This window comes from Pelecanus crispus, chromosome 8 (genome assembly GCF_030463565.1).
Source record: "Pelecanus crispus isolate bPelCri1 chromosome 8, bPelCri1.pri, whole genome shotgun sequence".
In the NCBI taxonomy this organism is placed as follows: Eukaryota; Metazoa; Chordata; class Aves; order Pelecaniformes; family Pelecanidae; genus Pelecanus; species Pelecanus crispus.
The window spans coordinates 44,828,613-44,849,999 of NC_134650.1; the positions used below are offsets into that span (position 1 = coordinate 44,828,613).

General features: G+C 41.4%; 2 protein-coding genes across 3 annotated transcripts in view; one reads left to right on the forward strand and one right to left on the reverse strand.

The window, feature by feature from the left end:
- ATP2C2 (ATPase secretory pathway Ca2+ transporting 2) overlaps positions 1–5,991 on the forward strand; it is a 28,586-nt gene extending 22,595 nt beyond the window's left edge. The window contains exons 18-27 of one of the 2 annotated variants that reach the window (XM_075714946.1): positions 576–746; positions 1,371–1,468; positions 1,556–1,606; positions 2,078–2,244; positions 2,885–2,953; positions 3,036–3,152; positions 3,858–4,005; positions 4,605–4,700; positions 5,026–5,167; positions 5,879–5,991. In XM_075714946.1, coding sequence (XP_075571061.1) covers positions 576–746; positions 1,371–1,468; positions 1,556–1,606; positions 2,078–2,244; positions 2,885–2,953; positions 3,036–3,152; positions 3,858–4,005; positions 4,605–4,700; positions 5,026–5,167; positions 5,879–5,991 — 1,172 coding nt within the window. Of the gene's footprint in view, positions 1–575; positions 747–1,370; positions 1,469–1,555; positions 1,607–2,077; positions 2,245–2,884; positions 2,954–3,035; positions 3,153–3,857; positions 4,006–4,604; positions 4,701–5,025; positions 5,168–5,799; positions 5,808–5,878 lie in introns of those variants that run through there. The other variant, XM_075714947.1, reaches the window with a different exon arrangement.
- A 3,446-nt stretch (positions 5,992–9,437) lies between these two features.
- MEAK7 (MTOR associated protein MEAK7) lies at positions 9,438–19,579 on the reverse strand. Its single transcript, XM_009484946.2, has 7 exons — positions 19,412–19,579; positions 16,431–16,661; positions 15,525–15,669; positions 14,438–14,878; positions 11,971–12,089; positions 10,608–10,787; positions 9,438–9,566 (listed from the first exon to the last, which is right to left on the reverse strand). Exons 1-7 carry the CDS (start codon positions 19,577–19,579, stop codon positions 9,438–9,440), a joined length of 1,413 nt encoding a protein of 470 aa, XP_009483221.1.
- Positions 19,580–21,387: the final 1,808 nt, after the last annotated feature.

Sequence of the window (21,387 nt, forward strand, 5' to 3'; positions counted from 1 at the left end):
GCGAGCTTGTGGTTCAATCATCAAAGCAGCACTGACATGAACCCCTGGCAAAATATCCTTGAGTGATACAGGAATGATTGAATGACACAGGCACCAAGAACAGAAACAAAATGTTCAGAGCCTTGATGTTTACATGATGGAAGTTTCACTGGTTTAACTTAATTTACATTTCACTTTTTTAGATTAAAAAAAAAAACCAACAAAATTTTAAGTTTTTACAGGAGCACTATTGTTTAACACAGTAATTTAGTAGTGTCTGGTCTAATATTGCACTGTCCCGGTTTAATCCATCTGTGTTTAGGCAAAACTTGGTAAAGAGATTTAAATTAGGCAGAAATAAATCCTAAGAGAAACATGTGAAACAGAAATGCTCTGATTCAGATAAATTGGTATTATTCGAGTGGACCAAATTTTTGTGTCTATACGAGATCTGAATATAATGACTAAAGATCTGTTTTTATGACTTCTTCTGTTGCAAAACTGGCAATTTAGTATCTCCTCTAAATGTTCATTTTAATGTATGGAAACACATTATTAATAATTTAGCCTTTTCTTTTTGTCCCCTCTGTTTCTAGTACTTGCTTTGGCTTCAGGTCCAGAACTCGGCAAACTCACATTTTTAGGTCTGGTTGGAATAATTGATCCCCCAAGGGCTGGAGTGCGAGAAGCTGTTCAAGTCCTTTCTGAGTCTGGTGTATCAGTAAAGATGATAACTGGAGATGCCCTGGAAACTGCTGTGGCTATAGGTAGCAAACTTAGCTTCTTTCCTGCGGGTCTATATTATGGCTGTCAGATCAGTCAAATGTTATGTCACTTAATAATCAATTTTATCATTCTTTTTGTGCGTGCAATAGAGGCTTTAAATGCTACTGAATTCTTGCTTTTCCATTGAAACAAATCATATTAAATGCAGTAACAGAGGAGCTATGGACCATGGGCCAAATTCCAGTAACTTAATTCCACTATTTTAGTGCTAGAAATGGCAAAATCTCCGTGTAAGATCCTTCAATGAGACAGATGGCATTGCTGGGATTATAGATTCCACTAATGTTTGGACTGTGAGTATCTCTGCGCTTCCCATTTTTGCATTTTCCATTAGAAATACACAGAGCAAGCAGCAGAGAGGAGAGCAACAGATTTACTATCAGCTCCTGTTCTGGGTATTATATTGGTTCCGTAACTCCAGCTGAGTAAGGACAGGTTGACCGGCCCAGCTCGGAGCCAGAGAGCTGTGTGCCCTCTCAGATGCCCCATGTTCAGAAGTATTTCCCAGTAAATTCTTTAATTGCTGCCTCTATTCTTTGAGTCAGGAAATAGCTGGCTTTTTCCAGAGCTGATGGACAGATCTCATTTGGGGCTTTTCTTTGCAGGACAGAATATTGGTCTCTGCAATGGGAAGCTGAAAGCCATGTCTGGGGAAGAGCTGGACCAATTGGCAGAGGCAGAGCTATCATCCACTGTCAAAAATGTAATGGTTTTGATTACAAAAACAAGACCTGGTTTCATTTCCAATATCATCCATCTAATACAAGATTGCATTTTTTGTTTTTTTCAGGTTTCCATTTTCTTCAGAACAAGTCCAAAGCACAAACTAAAAATCATAAAGGTACTAAGAGCCTCTCAAATCTGTTGTACGCCTCACAGAAACAAGATGTAAGGGGTGCCCCTCAGTTCTCTAGACCACCTGGTCTTCCAAGACAGGATCAGATCAAACTAAAGGACCATAAAAGCTAGAGTAGTTGCACTATTTACACCGAAGACACTAGCATTTCTCTTGCAGACCTGGCCTGGGTCATTTGATAGACACTAGTGAGATATTAGCAAGCATAATATCAAAAGAATGATTTCTGAGGACTTACTCCCCTCTTCTAACTCCTGCTGGAGTTGTGAGATTCTCTACGCTCCTGAAAATCCAGTCTCTTAATTCTTGGTCTGAGTTTTGTCCTCAGTGGGCTGCTGAGTCTGCTCAAAGTCACATAGCACTTCTGCTCTTTCAATATTGCATGCAAATCCTGTGATTGCCAACAGGACTTATCTTCTCCTGGCTTCAGAGCTTCTTGTCTCTCCACTCTCACAGGCTTTGCAGAGGGCTGGTGCTGTTGTGTCAATGACAGGAGATGGTGTTAACGATGCCGTGGCCCTTAAATCTGCCAATATCGGGATTGCAATGGGACAAGCTGGTACAGATGTCAGCAAAGAGGCTGCCAACATGATTCTCGTGGACGATGACTTCTCAAAAGTAATGTAGGTTTAGCGACTTTCTTACTATCAGACACTCTCTTACTTCAGATACTTTCTGGCTATCCATTGCAACAAGTCTCTTATGTGACTAGCCCTGGAAATGACACCAGACGCAGGACATGTAAGTCAACAGGCAGTAAGTGGAGATACCTAGTGTGGGCCTGGCTCATTTTCAGTTGCATACACAGCAATGACTTTTTTGTTTCAAGTGGTGGTGACAAAGCTACCTTTCATCCAAAAGTCCTGGTTTCTCATTGCTGTAGCTAACTGGGGATTTGAAAGTGCCTAGAAGTCTGGGTAGATCATTACCTGTGCTCTCTGCCTCATCTGGGAAGCTCAGAGGAAAGACATAATTTGCAATGCTCTGTTGGTTCATAAGGCAGAGTAGAGTGAGGATATAAATAGTTCACGTCTGCTTTATGGACCAAGACCTGGCCATATGACCCAGGGTTTTCAGATCTACTGGTCCTGATAAAGTCATTTTAACTGAGATGCTGCATTGATGTCCTTCTCCCAAGCTGGGATCTGAATTTCATCTGAAATATGTGCTAGAGAAGACAACTTGTATTTTGAGTGTCACGGGGAGCTCAATGTAAAATAGTGCAAGCACTAGTTATTTAATAAACTGTCCTCTCCCTTCCAGGAATGCAATAGAAGAGGGAAAAGGAATATTTTACAACATAAAAAATTTTGTCCGGTTCCAGTTGAGCACGTAAGTTCCTGTTTGCTTCGACTCCCGTGAAGGCACCTTTTAGGTGTGGCCATGCAGAATAATGTTGTTCTGTGCTTTGCAGGAGCATTTCAGCTTTGAGCCTAATTACTCTGTCAACAGTGCTCAACCTACCAAATCCACTCAATGCTATGCAGATCTTATGGATCAACATCATCATGGATGGGCCGCCAGCCCAGAGGTACAGAAGACTCAAATAAGCAAAATATTCTTGGTTTTAATATGTCTGAATTTGGCTTAGGAACACAAGCTGTTATGATTTCTTATCAATGTGCCAATCATTTGGTGGTAGATAAGACAAGTTGTACTTTTGTTCCCTCCCGGTCCGTCCAAAAGCATTTACTTCAGGTTTACTTGAAGTTTTACATATTCCTGTTTTGTGATGGAATCACTTAACTGTTCCACTTTTTTTTTTACTACGAATGGTCTGTTGTTCCTGAGCGCATCACCTGCTGCTAGCCCTGCAGATCTGACTGGCAAGGGAATACTGGGTACATATGGGGGTATATGCCTCAAAAATCACAAGACTTGGGAACGTCATCCATCTGCTAATTACAACTAGTGCTAATCACAATTACTATTTCCTCAATGTGGAAGAGATGTTGTCCACCATCTCACAGCTAGCTCTCCCTCTGGGATGGGATACTGATATGATGCACTATGGTAGTCCAATATATCGTTTTAGCAGCTCATTATGCAAGAAAGACCTTTGGCATAGGTGTCTCGGACAAACCTGGGGCCTTATGTAGCCCTGCCAGAATACTGATAACTCTCATGCTGTACTTCAAAGAATTTAATCCTCCAGATCCATCCTGTTTTATCAACAATACCATTTCGGGACGATCCGCATTAACTAAACACATCCCTCTGCTTCTCTTTGAGGCAGCTTGGGAGTTGAACCTGTTGATAGGGATACTATCAAACAGCCACCCCGATGCGTCACGGATACTATACTCAGCAAATCATTGATCCTGAAAATCTTCATGTCAGCGATAATTATCATCAGTGGAACCCTCTTTGTCTTCTGGAAGGAGGTGAGGAAAATCTGTAATCGTATCTTGTTTTCATCAGGGTGGAGAAGAAAGTGAAGGGCAATTTCTGAAGTACCTGCGAAGGACTTTCTGAAATAATCCAGTGGGGAAGGATCAGTATGGGCAGAGGGTTAAGAAACCAGGGTCAGCTCTTAGCTCTGCTTCTGCCTTCCTGTGTTGCCCCTAATTTGGAGCGTCCTATCTAGAATGGGAAAACTATTACTTGATATGATTTCAATGCTGTAAGGTACTTTTCACCTCTAGCTTTCCACATCAGCAGAAAATGCCAAGTACCTAAGTACTATGAATTGCTGTTAGTAAATAGTGACTGTTACTATAGCAGTTTAGGCAATTTAATTTAGAATAGTCTTTACTTGCACTCCACATCAGTTTAAGAATTGAAAACATGGTTGATAAGATCATAAGCTCAACTATTAGCAGAGAGAAATTTATGCTATCTGTAATGGTTAGAACTAGATTTATTCCTTTGTTTTACTACCCTTCATTAAAGGTTAATTAAAGGTAATATTTAATTCCTCTGTCGAATTGACATATTTTTGTAAGGCTTAACTAACTCCTGAATTTTTTACATGTGCTTTCAGAATCCAAAAAGTGGCATAACTCCTCGAACCACAACAATGACTTTTACCTGTTTTGTGTTTTTTGACCTCTTCAATGCCCTGACATGCCGCTCTCAGGTGAGATCGCTCTGTCAGCAATAATTTCTTGTCTCAAAACACTAACATAAACATTAGAATACTAGTATTTTGCATAGGAAGGGTTTTTTTAATGTCATTTAAAGCAGCGTGATTGTTATCATCTTTATTTATAAAGTTATCCATCATAGTTCAACTGCAACTACACTTTCAACTATGCAGCTCTGCCTAAGCTAGCATTCATGTAACTTCAAGGCAATGGAGTTTACATGCAAAGCAACAGTGCGACATTCGAGTACCAACAGGAGATTGGGAAATGTTACATTTCTCTCTTTTTTTTTTTCCCCCACCCCACCCTCTTCTCTAGACAAAGTTGATATCTGAAATAGGCTTTTTTCGAAACCGCATGTTCTGGTATTCTGTGCTTGGGTCATTTTTGGGACAGCTGGCTGTGATATACGTCCCTCCGTTACAAAAGATCTTCCAGACAGAGAATTTAGGAGTGCTAGGTAAGTTGCAAAATAAATAATGTGGGTTTTTTTTTTTCATTAAAGCTATTTTAAAAAGCAGATGTGATTGCCAAATTGTTACATGATAGCTCCCAACAGATTGCTGGTAGGGGAAATCAATCAACAGTTCCTATACCTATACAGATACACAGAGCTATACACAAATAGTAGTAGTATTTAATGATATTATCCTAGTCTAGGTTTTGAATTTTGATTTCCTGCATATAAATGCATGTAAGTGGAGACATGCCAAGATTTTCCACGAGCTCCATCTGATGATATTTCTCTACATAAATCTATCTAAGATCATTAAGCAGTCACTCCATTTTGAAAAAGCAGGGTGAATATTTCCTAGCTGAAATGAAATGCATGTTTTACCACTTGAATCAGTCTAAGCAAACTCCACCATAGTACATCGTATTGCACCTACATTAGGCATGTCGTTAGAAGCAGAGTTCAGTGATGCCAAATGATTAACGTAGAGGTTACCACCCATCAAGAGGACTACACCAGCTGACTGTATGGGTATTCCTTGTCTAGTGCAGTCATTTCTCCAATTCTACAGCTAGCAAAAGCATAGCTAGGCCATACACCTATGGAGTTACACCAGCACAAATAGCTACTGCAGGAAGGCCACTAACTGGAGATTCCTGCCCAGCACAAAATCCAGCTGTCCGCTATGTTCATCTCCACTTTGTCTCCTCTCGGCAGACCTGCTGTTTCTGACTGGACTGGCTTCCTCAGTTTTCATTGTGTCAGAGTTTGTCAAACTCTGTGAAAAACGCTGCTGCCGACCAAAGCACACAAAGGGATGTCATAACTGATGCAAACTTCCTCTGAAGATATACCTGGATCGGAGCTGTGATGCTGGATAATCCAAATGCGCCATCTTCTGAGGCCGCACATCCTTTCTGAAGATACTCAAGTGAATCTGTACCGACTGTCCTTCCTACTCCAGAGTCTGTTCCTTCTACATGCTCTACCTGAGCTGTTCGAGCTGTCTACAGAAACCTCCGCAGCGGCTCCTGTTTTAAACCAAGATCAGGTACATTTTTATAACATTGATCTATGTGTCAAGAATGCTGTGACAAGTCCTGGACAAAATAACGCAGTTTCACACCTGTACAGAACAATCTATTGTACATATTTATTTAAATCAAAATGATTTTTATTAATAAAACCTACATTTTAAAATGTTACAGAGAAGAATCTGAATGAGACTCTTGCTTTAGACCCGTCCTTTTATATTAAATTGGAAGAATGGAAAAGACCTGCCTTCACTAGCACTTCTTTGACTATAGGAAATCTATAGTGTTCCTTGATTCCCAGCTATCTAGCCTTGATTCAGCAAGACTTTCAAGGGAACTGTGGGGAGATGTCAAACAAAGAGTAGAGAGCTGAAGTGCCAACACTCAGCTGTCAGCTTTTGCCGAACACTGCAGTGAAATTTTTTGTACCTATAGGACTAATAGGAGCAAAGCGGAAGGCCGATCTGATGCGATGCACAGTAGTGGATGGATTTAATGGGGAAGGGACTCGCTTGCACAAGCGCCTGAGAATAAAGATGACTCACATACACAGCAGGGATGTTAAGCTTTGCAGTTGGATCAACAGCTGCGTAGAAGTGATTGAGAGACGTTTAGATCATAGCTAAGCCTACTGATGACGATTGATTTCTGGACATTTTTAGATGCACAAACAACAAAGCACAGATTGCTTAATCATTAGGTTCAGAAAAAGAAAAAAAAAGTTGAGTCTCTTCCAAGCCAATCTTTTACTTTTAAAGAATGATTTTGAATAATCCCATCTGCTGGTTGGATCAGTGGTTTCCCAGTAAAAAATGCTTCGCTGATACATTTGGCAAAAGTGCCATAGTGTCAGTTTTCTTCTTGCCCCAGCTTAACACCTTCACTTCAAAGTGAAGATGAAGAGTCTCAGATACAACCTTGTCATAAAACACAGTTTCAGAGGTCAAATGCTATGCTGATCTTCACAAGATGATGTTTAAACAGGATTACATTTTGGATTCATAGCCTAGAAAGAACCAGCTATATTGGTACTTATTTCAAATCAAAGAAAACTTGGCCACCTAAACATTTTTGGTGAAGAGTAGCTTTGTGAAATTCACCCTCCCAAGATACAGTCTGCAGAGATGTCTGCTCACTATTTTTTTTTAAAAATCCTTGCAAATGGTTTCAGTCCCCAAAGAAAAGTCTCCGCCTTGAAATGGAAGGAAAAGAGTCTAGTTGTTTATTTTATGTGTAACTGAAGAAATTCAACTATGTCTCATTCTTGTATGCCATCCACTTCAAGTATTTAGTATGCTTAGTGCCTAAGTGAGGCATACCTCTGAGACTTACGGTGGGAGAATGTTAAAACAAAAGCCAGCATCACCATGCTTAGAGACCATCATGTACTTACTTGCTGTCTATATAGCACTCCCTACTTTCTATCATTTAAACTTCCTATTAAACTATACAGAAAAGAAAATTATACAGAATAGTATAAAACAATTACAGTGTAATTGTTTTAATGCTTACATTTTTTCCTATGTGTTACAAACTTGGGAGACTATCTGGTTTATTTATGCAAAGAGAAGATAAAAGGACATTAGCTCAGGCTTTTTACAGCGTACTCTGTACTGGACTAAATAGCGTATATGCCCCAATCATTAGTTCAGGTAGCACACCAAAATGCACAACTGAGTTCTAGCATGTCTGGCTGGAGTGATTTCTTCATGCTCTCCTTTCAAGGCTAAATTTTGTTCAATAAAATTTTAAAAAAATGGGATCTACGTTAAGGCACGAGTGCATATTCAGAATACTCAAATCTGGCTCCCTGTGAAAAACATTGGGTGGAAAAAGAAAGAGAAAAAAAAAAAAAGGACCACATACAAGAAAACGCTAAGGGAAAGAATTTGAAGGAAGGCCACATGATCAGGCATCACAGTAATTTTTTGCTCTAAGCTGCATGGAAGATTAATTCATGCTAGGACAAAGGGGACGTGATACAGTCCTTCTCCTTCCGAGGAGACAGACTGACAAGCATATATACTAATAACCAAACACAATTTGCTGAGTTAGAAATGACAGTCCCCGGTAGAAATTTGGGTTATTTTTGACAAGTTAATTACACATAGAATTAGCAAGGTCAAACTAATAATTACTGATAGATGGGAACGGATTCAAGTAGAAAAAGCCCTGAGTACAAGAGACCTGACAAAACTGGCATTGACTGGCAAACAGCCAACAAAAGAGAGCAAAAATCCCAACCGACTAGTTACATTTCAAATTGCAGGCATTTTTTTCCATAATACAGTAATGATTAACTATGTAGAAATAAAGTGTACAGCAGTCTTTAAACATGTTAAAGACATAACCCTGATTTTTTTTTTTTTTTTTACAAGGTATCTGCAGATACTATTCCCAATTAACTGTGGATGCTTCTTACTTAATCCTTTTTACAGCCTGATCTTTTACACCAGTCTCAAGTGAGGCTACGAAAGAAGGTACCTTCCCCGGAGAATTTCTGCTGGAGGTGTGGCCCATTCTTAGGATAAATATAGCTGAATGACTCCAACAGTTCTGTTCTACTAAGTTTAAAAAGCAATAGGTAAATTTCTGCAGAAAGTTCTTAAGTGAAATGCACTAAGGTGTAGTGTAGGATTATAAAACCAGATGCTGCATACATAGCATTCTGGACATCTTACAGCCCATATAGAGTCACTTGCTGAAAATCTGACTTAGAAAACTTAATGCTTTAACTGGAGCAATGCAAATTAATAGCATCCTTCATATGGAATCACGTGGGCTATTCTACATTTACCAATGTAAGACATCACTACAGTTTGCAATGTTCGCTGACTAATTTCATTGCATGCAAATAAATACGTGTAGTTGAGGTGCAAGAGACTTAATCAGTGTCTTGAACAGTCTTTCATCAATTCTCCAAGTCAGTAAGCCATACTGTCAATAACTTTGTCTTTTGTTTTTAATTCTGTATGCAGACAGGATCTATCAAGAATGCTAGCTAGAACTTAAGAGATGTCTAATGATTAAGTACCTAATTAATTTTTCTGTCCTCCCCAAACAAAACCCTTTAGGCAGCATATTGTATTGGACCTAAATATTACATAAGTATGAGGCTTAAGCTTTGTCCCAGATAATTAGATAAATGTAAGGAAAAAAAATGAGGAAAAAAAATATCCTGTCCAAGGAACATTAACACTCAGGAGGAAAAAAAAAAGCTTTTTCATATTACTGTGATTCTTTTAGTTATTATCATCATCTTCCTCTTCAATGGGTTCTCGTAGACCTTCGCTCTGACGACTTTTTCCAGTCATTTCTAATAAGGCCTGAGCCTCGGGATCTACATCCAGGATACTCTTCTTACCTTTTGTCTTCAAAACAAAATAAAATACAGTCAATTTAAAACGTCATTATGAATGAATCAGTATCAGGCTACAAGAAAGAGACATACTCAAAAGTCCACAAGTAATCTGGTTTGCAAGCTTGTCACAATGAAGCATATATACTTTCCAAGCAAGGCATTTAAGATTCACTGGGATACATCAAATGATTTTTATTGCTGCAGTTACACAGAATAGTCATAAACTTTTCCTAAGATGACAGTGAACTATTTCAAGTTTATTCAGGTTACAAAACAGCCAGAACATCCTGGTTAATCTGACCTCAGTTTGAAGTGCAGACATGAACTTTTTTATAATGAAGAGATTCAAGTACAAGTCACCATTTCTTGTAAACAATTTGTTCTGTTTCTATTTAGAGCTATGTGTCCCCTGAACAGACAGAGCACACAGATTTAGTATGAAAAGAAATAAAAATTTAAAAAAAAAACCAACACCAAAATGTGCAGACCTGACAGTTTAATAAAAGAAAAAAAATTACAGGGACAGAGAAGACTCGAAAGAGGTCTCCTACTCATTCCCAGAAATAAACCAGGTGTAGAAAGGCTAGCATAAATCTACTGACATAAATCTATTGTAAACAATAGTAAATGTAAAGTTACTGATAAAGAAATCTCTTGGGTTCTCTTCCTGAACTATAGATTAGGCTTTACTTGTGACCTTCCAGTGCATTCTTTCTGTTTTACAAGTGCTGGGTTTTAATGAGCCCCTCCAAGGAGGTTCCTTCTGGAGACCATTCCTCATTATCAGAAAGGCCTTTTGAAATGCAGAATAAAGTACAGCTCTTCTCACTCTATCATTTCATGGCTCCTGATGTTATTTCTTGTTGGCACCCTCAACAATTCCACTATTTTGCCATTTACTTGCTACAAAATATATGGCATCACAGGGCCAGTTAAAGAAAACATTATTCATTACAATGGAGAGACAGTGTTTAATCAGAAAACTGCAACTGCAATTTTTGCCTTTGCATCTCCCGTTCCAATCAGGACATAATTTCAAAGGTTCACCTACCCCTGCGCTTTCGGGGAGGTCTCCCACTGCCCAAACTTCCATGGCATCCAGTGTAAAATCCTCTTTAGCAGACAGCTGGGGACTGTTGTAGGTGGTACATCGAGGTTTTGCTTTACTGTGTCCCTTCCCGTAGTCACTGTCTATCCAGAGTCCAAAGTAACCATGTTGTCCACCCATACCCTGTGAACCAAAGCAGCATATGGAACACTTGCTGTACATGTAAAACAGACTGGGCAAGTTATGAAACCTAGAGCCTAAATTGCTATTTTCAGTATCTATGCCCCACTTCTATGGATAGGTGAAAAAGGGTATTCTGAGCAAACCTGGTCTTCTGTACCAAAACCCAGTGCTCCTGAAGACAAACAAGAATTTACCTAAGTGATACTGCCCTCCCTCTACACTCTACAGTATCCGCAAGCACTGCAGCTGCGTCTTGTGCCAGCAATTTAGCTCACTGGCTTTTGTTTATTGACTAACAAGCAGTTCCATTTTAAACAGGGTGAAAGTGCTCAGTTTTGCTGCTTCTTTTGCATTTAGAAAAGTAACTACAGAAACAAATAATGTAATTCGATGTTGTTTGCTTACTTTAGAGCAAGTTTACTCCAGACTGCGGCAATTCCGAAAGTTATGGGCACATAATGCCACAAGGCCGTAAGGCACTTTTCAAAATAGGCAATGTGTTGCACCTCTGTAGAAACTCCTCTGCATCTGGAGAGCTCATTTGGGGACCTGAATAAAAGGAGCTTCTGCCACTGTAATTACACAACAGCAGTAGCCTACATGCAACTCTTGTACTCTAATTCCGTTGGGCTTTCTCAGCCATCCATAATTTAAAAAGCAGTTAGCGTGGCAGTGAGAACAGCCAGTGGAAGGATCCTCAATTACAGAGATCAGCTAGCTTGTGCTGCTTCAATGATGTGGATACACGCAGTCAATTCTTCCAAACAGGGAGGACTGCTAGAAGGGCTTCCATGATAACCAAACTCGGCAAAAAGATTTCTTCCCACAACCTCTATAAATCTAACCTACATAAAGCCCACCCACTTGAGTCAGACACAAATAAATTCCATCTTAGTTGATTCAGTACTTCAATATACATATCAACTGTAAAGAAAAGTATAGACTCTTATCAGTACTGTAAGCGGTTCTCCATCGCTATCCATAGTTCACACTTCACACTGATGCTTTAATGCAAAAAAAGAAGAAAATCCTCCTACTAAAAGTGTGGCACAAATAGCACAGAGAATGGATGAAAACTTCCTCAGGGAATAAGAAGTGAAATAAATCTGCAGTAACAGAAGCAAAAAAAACACGAACACCAGCCACAAATCCAATTTCCAAATTGTCATTTCTTAATACTTACAAGTCCATTTGGCATTGTTTGTTGGCCATGGTTCAAATACATGTAGTGGTCATTATACCCTGTGTATGTGTACACAGCAAGAGAGGGGAAAACAGAAAACAGAAAGCATCTGTTGTCACCTGTAAACAGAAAAGCATCTGAGGTCAGACAACTGGCCAAGCAATAACTCACTGTATTGGTTTTGCATGGCAAGGGTTTGGTAGTGGGGCGGCTACAGAGGTGGCTTCTGTGAGAAGCTGCTAGAAGTTTCCCCTATGTCTGACAGAGCCAATGCCAGCCGGCTCCAAGATGGGCCCACCGCTGGCCAAGGCCGAGCCCCTCAGTGATGACAGTAGTACCTCTCTGATAACCTGTTTAAGAAGGGAAAAAAAAACCAACCCCAAAACACCAGGACACAAACTGCAGCTGGAGTGAAGAGTGGGAGTATGTGAGAGGAACGACTCTGCAGACACCAAGGTCAGTGCAGAAGGAGGGCAGGAGGTGCTCCAGGCGCCGGAGCAGAGATTCCCCTGCAGCCCCTGCTGAGGCAGCTGTGCCCCTGCACCCATGAAGGCCCACGGGGGAGCAGAGATCCACCTGCACCCGGGGAGGAGCCCACGCCGGAGCAGGGGGATGTGACCCTGTGGGAAGCCCACACAGGAGCAGGCTCCTGGCAGGAGCTGTGGAGAGAGGAGCCCAGGCTGGAGCAGGTTTGCTGGTAGGACTTGGGACCCTGTGGGGGACCCACGCTGCAGCAGTCTGCTCCTGAAGGACTGCACCCTGTGGAAGGGACCCACGCTGGAGCAGGGGAAGAGTGTGAGGAGTCCTCCCCTGAGGAGGAAGGAGCGACAGAGACAATGCGTGATGAACTGACTGCAATCCCCATTCCCCGTCCCCCTGCACTGCGCAGGGGGAGGAGGTAGAGAAAATCAGGAGTGAAGTTGAGCCTGGGAAGAAGGGAGGGGTGGGGGAAGGTGTTTTAACATTTGGGTTTATTTCTCATTACCCTACACATGTTCTCTTCCTCTCTCCTACTCCGTTTTGATTGGTAATAAATTAAACTGATTTTTCCCCAAGCTGAGTCTGTTTTGCCCGTGATGGTAATTGCTGAGTAATCTCCCTGTCCTTACTCGACCCATGAGCTTTTTCGTTATATTTTCTCTTCCCTGTCCAGTTGAGAAGGGGAGCGATAGAGCGGCTTTGCTGGGCACTTGGCATCCAGCCGGGGTCAACCCACCACACTTGCCTACAAACAGGACAAGAAAAAAAAAATTGAAGAACTCCAGCTGAATAAATCAAAGACAGTAGCTGCAATCTCAGAAAGCCAATACCTATCTCTCATCAAGATCTAGACCTATTGTTTATTCTCAATTAACTCTGTGCAGGGTCACAGAAATCAATGTGACTATACAGCTGTGACCAAGGGCAGAGTCAGAGGCATGACTAGTACATTACATGACTATGTAAGGGTACACTACATCACAGGCTTGCACTGTATCGTCTAAAACTGGCCAACTGCTAGACCCGTACAAACTGACAGGAGTGCAGACACCCTTAGTTCTCACTATATTCATATATAGATCAGTTTAGGGTCAATGATTTAGAGTACAATTTTCATTATGCCCAGTTTGGTATTCAGAGGGACCTGTGGTGTGATTGTCTACTATGTTACATGTGTTATTGTATCGTGAAAAAATACAAGGAAAGTGTTGTGTAATCAGTGTAACATAACATTATATGAACTAACTGAAGTGGTAATTATCAAATACTAATTAAGTATAGGAACTGAGTTTTTAATGTAGCAAAAGTGAGGATTCCCAAGCAGGACAGATTATCCAGAGCCTATAATTTTTTTTTGGCAAGCCATCACAACAGTTCTTTCCAAAGAGTTACAAAAAACCCCTCTCTTCTCCCCAGAGGTTTCGAGGGAACAAAAAGTTTAGTTTTTCCAAAGGACCCTTTTGCTGCTGGATTTTGAAAGGGAAACACAGACAGACAGTACACAAATGGCAACAGGAGGCTTAACCTGGTGTTTGGCTCAGCTGTTCTAAGATGGGAGATTGCCATCTGCTGGACATCTTACTTAAACGCTAATTCATCGTCTTGTGCTGTATTTCCCTCGGTTTTGTTTAATTTTCCACTTATGCAGCTACAGGGGTTGATAGATTTCACTGAAAAAAAACTTGTTCCATGATCAGTAAGTCCTGCAATTTTAAAAGTCTTATCAAATAACAGACAAACTATAAACATTAATCAGTAATATGCCTGACTGGGTAGAAAGGAGGAATAACTTTGCATGTATTTTATGCTTTTCAAAAATTAGTGTTATTTTTGTCACAGGAAAATACACTTGGAAGTACAAGAAATACTGCATGTCATGCCAGTAAAATGACAGTATCCATTAAGTGGACAGGATTCTTGTATCTGTAGAGAATAGGCAATGTTTACCAGAGCCATGAGATACCAGAAAAAGAAAAGTGAGTTTTACCTTGAAACTGTGGCTTCACCTCCCAGGAGTGAGATGCAAACCCGCCAAAGATATAACCATCTAAGTCCTTTAAGATCACTATGCAAGGACCTTTGTTCACTATATGCCCACATAACTGTGAAAAGCTTTCTCCATGAAGCGTAGAAGAAAATAAAAGCCGCCACTTGTGCTGTAGCTCTGCAGGCAGATGGGAGTTGATGTATATGATGGACGGGATGTCAAAGAGACTGACAAGTCCTCTTCCTTTGATGCCTTTGCAGACTGGAACCAGGTTGGCTATGTCTTTGGTTTGGTCTGGGAGAGAATGCAGAACATGGAGGCCTTGCCTGATAACAACACTGAGGAAAACTGAGATCTGTGGAACTCGGTACACCCAATCCTCAATGACACTTTGATCAAAATTTGTCTCCATCAGCTGAGGACCCACAGGTTTCGTCCCATCTAAATAATAACACACACAGGAACAGTAGTAAGCCTCCCAGTCTGTACTTTCCCTCTGGAAAACAGTCAGTTGACTTTTAAGTGTAAACTCAATATTCCATTATTTTAATGGACATGAAACCACACATGAAAGAAACCAGAGACAGTAAAGTCTTAACTACGTTAAGCAGATGCACCCACAGAACTGAGAAACATTTGCCTGTGACATCCATTGGTTGGGCTGTCATGATTAAGAAACGTGGACTCCTGGTTACAACATATGAGATGTTCTTTGCAAGACAGCAAAACCTATTATTAGAAGAGTGCAAAGGTAAACTTATGCTTTGCAGTCATAAATACATGCACATGCATCTAAATGTCTGTCACCTGCAAGTCAGGTATTTGTAAAACAGACATGTTCCATGAGAAATAGTTTTGCACGTCCGCTTAAACCAGGACTTCAAACCGAAGCTCTCCTGAATTTAGGGGAGAAAGGTGGTAAGGTAAAATAAATAAAATTCCCAAGTCATTTGCAAAGCACTAGGTTTGAAATACTGGTCTCATCATTTAAACTCAAAGATAGGATGCAAAGAGAAAATTCTTGTGAGATCAGTGAGTACATGAGCTCTGTGCCATTCTGGGATACACATTAGTGCTACTTACTTACCTGCAAGCTTCAATTCTGATAGCAGCTGAGAAGCCAGAGCCTTTATTCCACTTGCAGAATCCCTAGTATTCTCCAAAGTCCAGCCTTTCAGTTCCTTTCTGTAGCTCAGTACGTGGACTACAGACATGATCAGATGCTCTGTGAACTTAAAAGGTTAAAACATCACCATTTTGGCATTTCTTAAATAAAATTGCTAAGAGCTTCAAAAGACTTTCTGAAAATAAAGTCAAGTAGTACCGATACTGTAATCCCAATGGTAGAAACATCTCTTCTCATGACAAGTCAGAAATAACAGAAATGCTATTTCAGTGTCATAGGTCTTGAAAAGTATCCCTTTTCAAGACATTTTGTAAAGGTTACTTCACAAAGCATCTCCCTAAAATATGCCATGAAAGAGGTAGGGGAGAGCCAAATTTTGCAGCAGTAGGAGCTGCCAGTGAATTACTGTTTTGTGAGATCCCGCTCTTCCACCTTGCAAGCTATGTATTTGATTCACACATCTATCCTGCAACTAAAGCTCTAGAAAGCATTCTGCTCAGTTCCCAGAAGCACCAGCCACACCACAACCCTTGCTGGCTCTTCAATACAGCCAGTCTCTGCACCCTTCAGAGGGACCTTATGAACCATCAGACAAATCAGTCAGTGTACTCCCCAAAATCCAGATCCCGCTCCCAGAGTAGGCAAGTCAGCACGGAAAAGCCCACCACAGCTGAAACAGTCATCCCATATAACCTGGTTTGCCTACAGTGTTTGTTCCAGATCAGCAAGCCAGTGGTAAAGAGAGTAAAAAAATACAAAAGTCAGGAAACCCTGTTCTGAATCTTGTGCTCTAAAGATTATCTGCAAATTACCTACCCATCTCTGTTCTCTTATGGTCCCCCAACACACATTTAACTGCCTGTTTACCTCTTGGATTTGTTTGCCCTTCACAGGCCCTTCCGTCTTGGAGATCATTCTCATTATTATGGTAATCTTCTCATCTGCATTCCCTTTTAAGAGGTTTGACATAAAAATTACAAACTGCTCCTTAGCAATGTGTTCATTCAGCCCAGATGATTTCCCAGCCAGGTCAATACTTTTCATTCCATTGTATAACCGAACAGTCATTTGCTCTGGTAATGGCTCCCGCATATATGCCTACATTGAGAAAAAGAGCAAAGAACATGTTTTAAAAATGAAGAATAACTAATATATTCCAGCTAATCTGTGCTGAGATATACTGCTATGAATGAAGGATTTCAGTACCAAGTATCTACTATCAGCAACAAACTTCTGTCAAAGGACTGGTTTTCCAAGAGAAAAAAAAAAAAAATCTCTTTTTATTGGATCTCCTTTCCAATACAATTTAGTGATTTAAGTTGATACTGTTTTTCTATAAATCATAGAATCATAGAATTGTTTAGCTTGGAAAAGACCTTTAAGATCAATGCCACGGACTTAAAGAAAACAACACTGTACAGTGTTAACAGGATATTAGCAAAGGATTTCTGTATGATAACTGTTGTAAAAGTTTACAACTCTGCCAGTCCAACTTTTAAAATTGTGTTTTAACTCTGCTTTTGACAGTGGAGCTCACAGATACTTAAAAACAAAGAGAAAGTAAAGTTTTTTCCATATCTCAGTTTTGGCCTCAAGGCAATGCAGGCTACGTGTTTAACCCTACATGCACATGTAGGAGCAATTCTGAGAAGTTTCCCTCTGCGCAGCAACATCTAATTCAAGCACAGAACAAAATTGAGATAACCTGATTTTTATAAGGCTTCCCTGATGTTAAGACAGTTGAAATCAAAACTTATTCATCTAAACTGCATGACTGGCCCTTTGAATTGAGATCTAAGTGGTATACATCATCATGCATCACAACACTGTGGGAAAGAGCTGACTCTGGATTCAAGAAACTTTCACAGCGTTCAAGATAATTACACGGTTTAAAAATAAATCATTGAAAATACATCCATACGCTAGGACATGATTACAGTGTCTTCACTCCGCAAAGCGCTGTGCATAGATGCTGAACACCTGACTTGACTCTCATCTGCAGGGGTGTAGCCCAGTGGGGACTACGCTGAAATCAATGGAGCTCCACCTGCGTAAAAGCACTCCAGCTCTATTCAGTGGAGCTGCTGTTACCAATCTATTGCTGGCTCAATACCACTCCTGTTGAAGCCACCAGGGCCGTTCCTATTCGATGTTAATGGCTGTTGCTGTGCATACAGGGTGAGATCCAATATGCCAAGCTCTACCCTGCTTTGGTTGACGTCAGTGGTAAAACTCCCATTGATTTCAGAAGCAGAATTAGCAGCCGCAGTCTTGCACATTAGAGTGCTTCATATTGAGGGAGGGACAATCACAGGGGGTACAGCTGTCTTTAAGGGGCTTTCTAAAAGTGCTACATGAGCCTGAAGTGAGACAAGCAGCAGGGAACATAATTAAAAACACTACACTCAAGGGCTTTTTACTTCACCCTGCAGTACTACTTACCTACTCCCTATCCTTTCCCACCCACCACTAACTTTGTTGCACCGTTTTGTTATGCTTATAGCTATTCCAGTGAGTAGACCTGGGGTGCAAAAAAGGAGGACTGTAAAAAGGGAATCTTTAATAAACATCTAACAAACTCACACCTCTGACAGTTTAGAATCCTTGTCTTAAACAGCTTCAAGAAAGTATCTAGAGATACCCGCTCTATCTCCTTTCCAAGCTATGCGGTGCAGCCTGCTCTGGTCCAGAAGCCGTGTAGTTTCCTTCTGGTAAAGCACTGAGCCTAAGCAGCGTACATGAGGTTATGCTTGGGGCCTCACCAATGGTACCAGACTGTTGCTAGATCAGATCTGCCACGTATCAATCTAGCTCAGGCAACCTACGAGGCAGGCATGCCATTGCAACAGTCCCTGCACCAAGGAATTAGGCACCTACAGGCAGTCTTTCAAAAGATTTTAAGTTGGCAAATGAAAAGGCAGGAAGGGAAAAGACAAACGTTCATCAAACCTCACACTGATCTAGGGGCAAAGCTAGAAAGAGAACTTCTTCTAGGTCCCAATCAAGTAACAGACACCAAGGACCACGTTCTTGGTCGTATTAGGGTTGAAAGGCTAGGCAGCAGCAACGCTGCTTCCAAACTGGTGATAGCTCATAAACAACCAGCCTGGAGGAAGGCTAAAGCAGGTCTGTATGCAGATGCCCATTGCTAAATACCTGAAAATACCCTGCTGCTTTCCCGGGGTTTTAATTTGATTCCATTAACTCTGTAGCGTATATAAAAATGCACTTTTAATGCTACTTTCATTTGGCCACTTGGTTCCTGCCTAACTGAAGCTATCAGGTATTGCAACGAATCATTTTCCTCATCTTTCTTGATTAGAAAATGAATGCAAAGTTAATCAGAAAGCATAATTTATGTTAATTAGCTAAAACAGGGAGCCACAGCTTAATCAAGCAAAATTGAATCCTCTCCTTTTAGTGCAAGTGAAAAGATTAGAGACTGTGATGCAGTTGAGGGAGAAAGATATAACCAGATACAAACTGACTTTGTGACAGCTTCTCAAGAAAATCTGTAAATAATCACACACTACAGACTCCAGGGGGAATAATATGCTTCCCGTTTTTCAGGTTTCTGTAAAAATATTTTCGTATGTCCCAACTTACTTCAGAATCAGGAAAGCTGCATATTGACCCAACAGTGCAACATAAGAGATAAATACAAACTTGAAATTCACTACTCATGTTAAACTGTAAGAAAAAGTTAACTATCCATCCTGCCCCAAAACATTACTAAATTGAGATGAGCAATCCTTAAACAGTAACTATTGCCACATCCTTAGTTTCTTTCTGGAATTACATTCAATGGACTACATCCCAGATATATCAGGAATAATAGACTGTCTTGCCTGTAGTGCTGCCAGAGTCACAGTTTTCTTTGTAGCTTTGCCATTTTTTGCTCCAGCTGAGCCACTTGATCCTGATAGGGTATCAAATACTCCATCAATGTCAGACTGCTCCTCAGGAAGAAATCTGGAAAGGTGATTCTGATAGGCATTGCTTTCTGCATTTCCCATCTTTTCAACCTGAAGCAAAGGAAAAGGAATTAAAAAAAAAAAACAGTAAACACAGAAAGGTATCACAATAGCGTGAAAGACACACCAGACTAACATACCAGTGCAAGTTTTAGAAGAGAAGCAAATTACTAGCCTTCCAGGAAACTATTATTAAAAGTACTGTTTAGTCTCTGTAGTCACAGAGACTTAGTGAACTTGAAGAACACCCGTGAACAGTAACCACGCTTTAAAAAATGACAATCTGTCAGCTCTTTGCTAAGACCACCCTGCCTACCAATTCAAACCTCATACAAGTCGTATCAAATGGAAAAACCAATATGACTTAATGATTAAATTAGCTTGTACAAAATGACCACGAGTCTGTCAGCTGGAATACATCAATAACATGAAGGTAATAGCCTGATTATGGATTATTTATGACAGATTATGCTACATCTTTCTGAGGCATTAATGGACTGAAGCTAAGTCTGCCAATAATATGTGGCACTAAAACACCATCCCTGTAAAGTCTCTGAAGATGACATGAGAATGTTTTATTAAGGATGCAATACAAAAATCATTCAAAAAGCTGCCAAGAAACACAGTAACAAAAACTGTTAGGAAGATGACTCAAGACCCATCAAAAACACACAGCTTCATACAAAGACAATAAATTGTTGAGAGCTGGTACCCACAGACTTAAGGTTGGGGGGGTGGTTTGGGGTTTATTTGTTTGTTTGTTTTACACATTTAATGGTACAACTACAATTTCTCTCGCTGCCCCAGGATTCACTTGTATTACAGAGACTAATTTTTTAGTGCTGTCTGGGCCACATGCCCTGGCTTTCTCCCTGGAGCAGCACAGCACAGACCTAACAGTGCCACAGTAGGGCCTGAAATCCCAAATTCCACCATGACCGCAATGACAGTCACCACTGGAAACAGCCTTCCCACCTGTCTGGGGTAGACACACTCCTGGGGTGGCAATATAAAAAAAGATGAGAAGCGGAATAAAACATCATCTTGTGGTTTTCTTTCCACAAATTCCACGTCCTTTCTGGCACCTCACTTTTGGTTTGGGATTCGCAGTTCCACAGAAATCTCTTTTTGGAGACAAGCCTGCCATGCAGCCCTTCAGCGGCCTCAGAAGGACTCCTTGTTTACCCTAATCCAATCTTTCTGTCGTTAACTGATGTTGTCTTTGATAAACAACCGTACATAAGAGGCTGGGTTGGGCTGCTTTACCTTCACTGAACAGTACAGGCCCAAAAGCCTTGCTTGCCTGTGCGGAAGATGGCGATCGTGAGGTAAACACCAAAGGGTTAACGGAAACGACTGCAACCTGCAAGACAAACTGTGAAGACATTACCACTTTAAGCAGCGAAGGGCTGGAGGAAGGGGGCCCTTGGCCGCTGCCCCTCCGCCCGGGGAAGCACAGGCCGGGGGGGGCTCCTGACCGGGCTCTCCCCGGCAGCGGGGCCGAGGCCCGGCGCCACGCTCCCCGCACCGGCGCCAAGGCGGGATCGGTACAGGGCCGGGCAAAAGGCTCCGCGGTTTGCCATTTTAATTCCCGGTATGCTTAGTTCGTCCCTCCCCACCCGGCTGGCAACAGCCCCGGCATGTCCCGTCCCCCGCCCCTCCCATGCCAGCGATGGGCGTGAGGCGAGAGACCCCTGCTCCGGGGGGGCACAGCGGGCCCCCCCCCCCGCTTACCGGCAGGGCACCCCCGGCCCCTCTCCGCCCCCCGGGATCGGCCCATGGGTTTTACACACGCCCCGGCGGACGGGGCCGGGGCCCTGCGGCGCCTGCAGGCCGCCCGGCTGGGGCGG

Excerpts from the sequence above, each read along its gene's own strand:
- MEAK7 (XM_009484946.2), bottom strand. The coding sequence starts at position 19,579 with ATGGGAAATGCAGAAAGCAATGCCTATCAGAATCACCTTTCCAGATTT. Across the intron at positions 16,662-19,411 it reads TGACTCTGGCAGCACTACAG|GCATATATGCGGGAGCCATT; the intron begins GCAAGACAGTCT and ends TTCTCAATGTAG. Across the intron at positions 12,090-14,437 it reads GGTGAAGCCACAGTTTCAAG|GTGACAACAGATGCTTTCTG; the intron begins GTAAAACTCACT and ends TTCTGTTTACAG.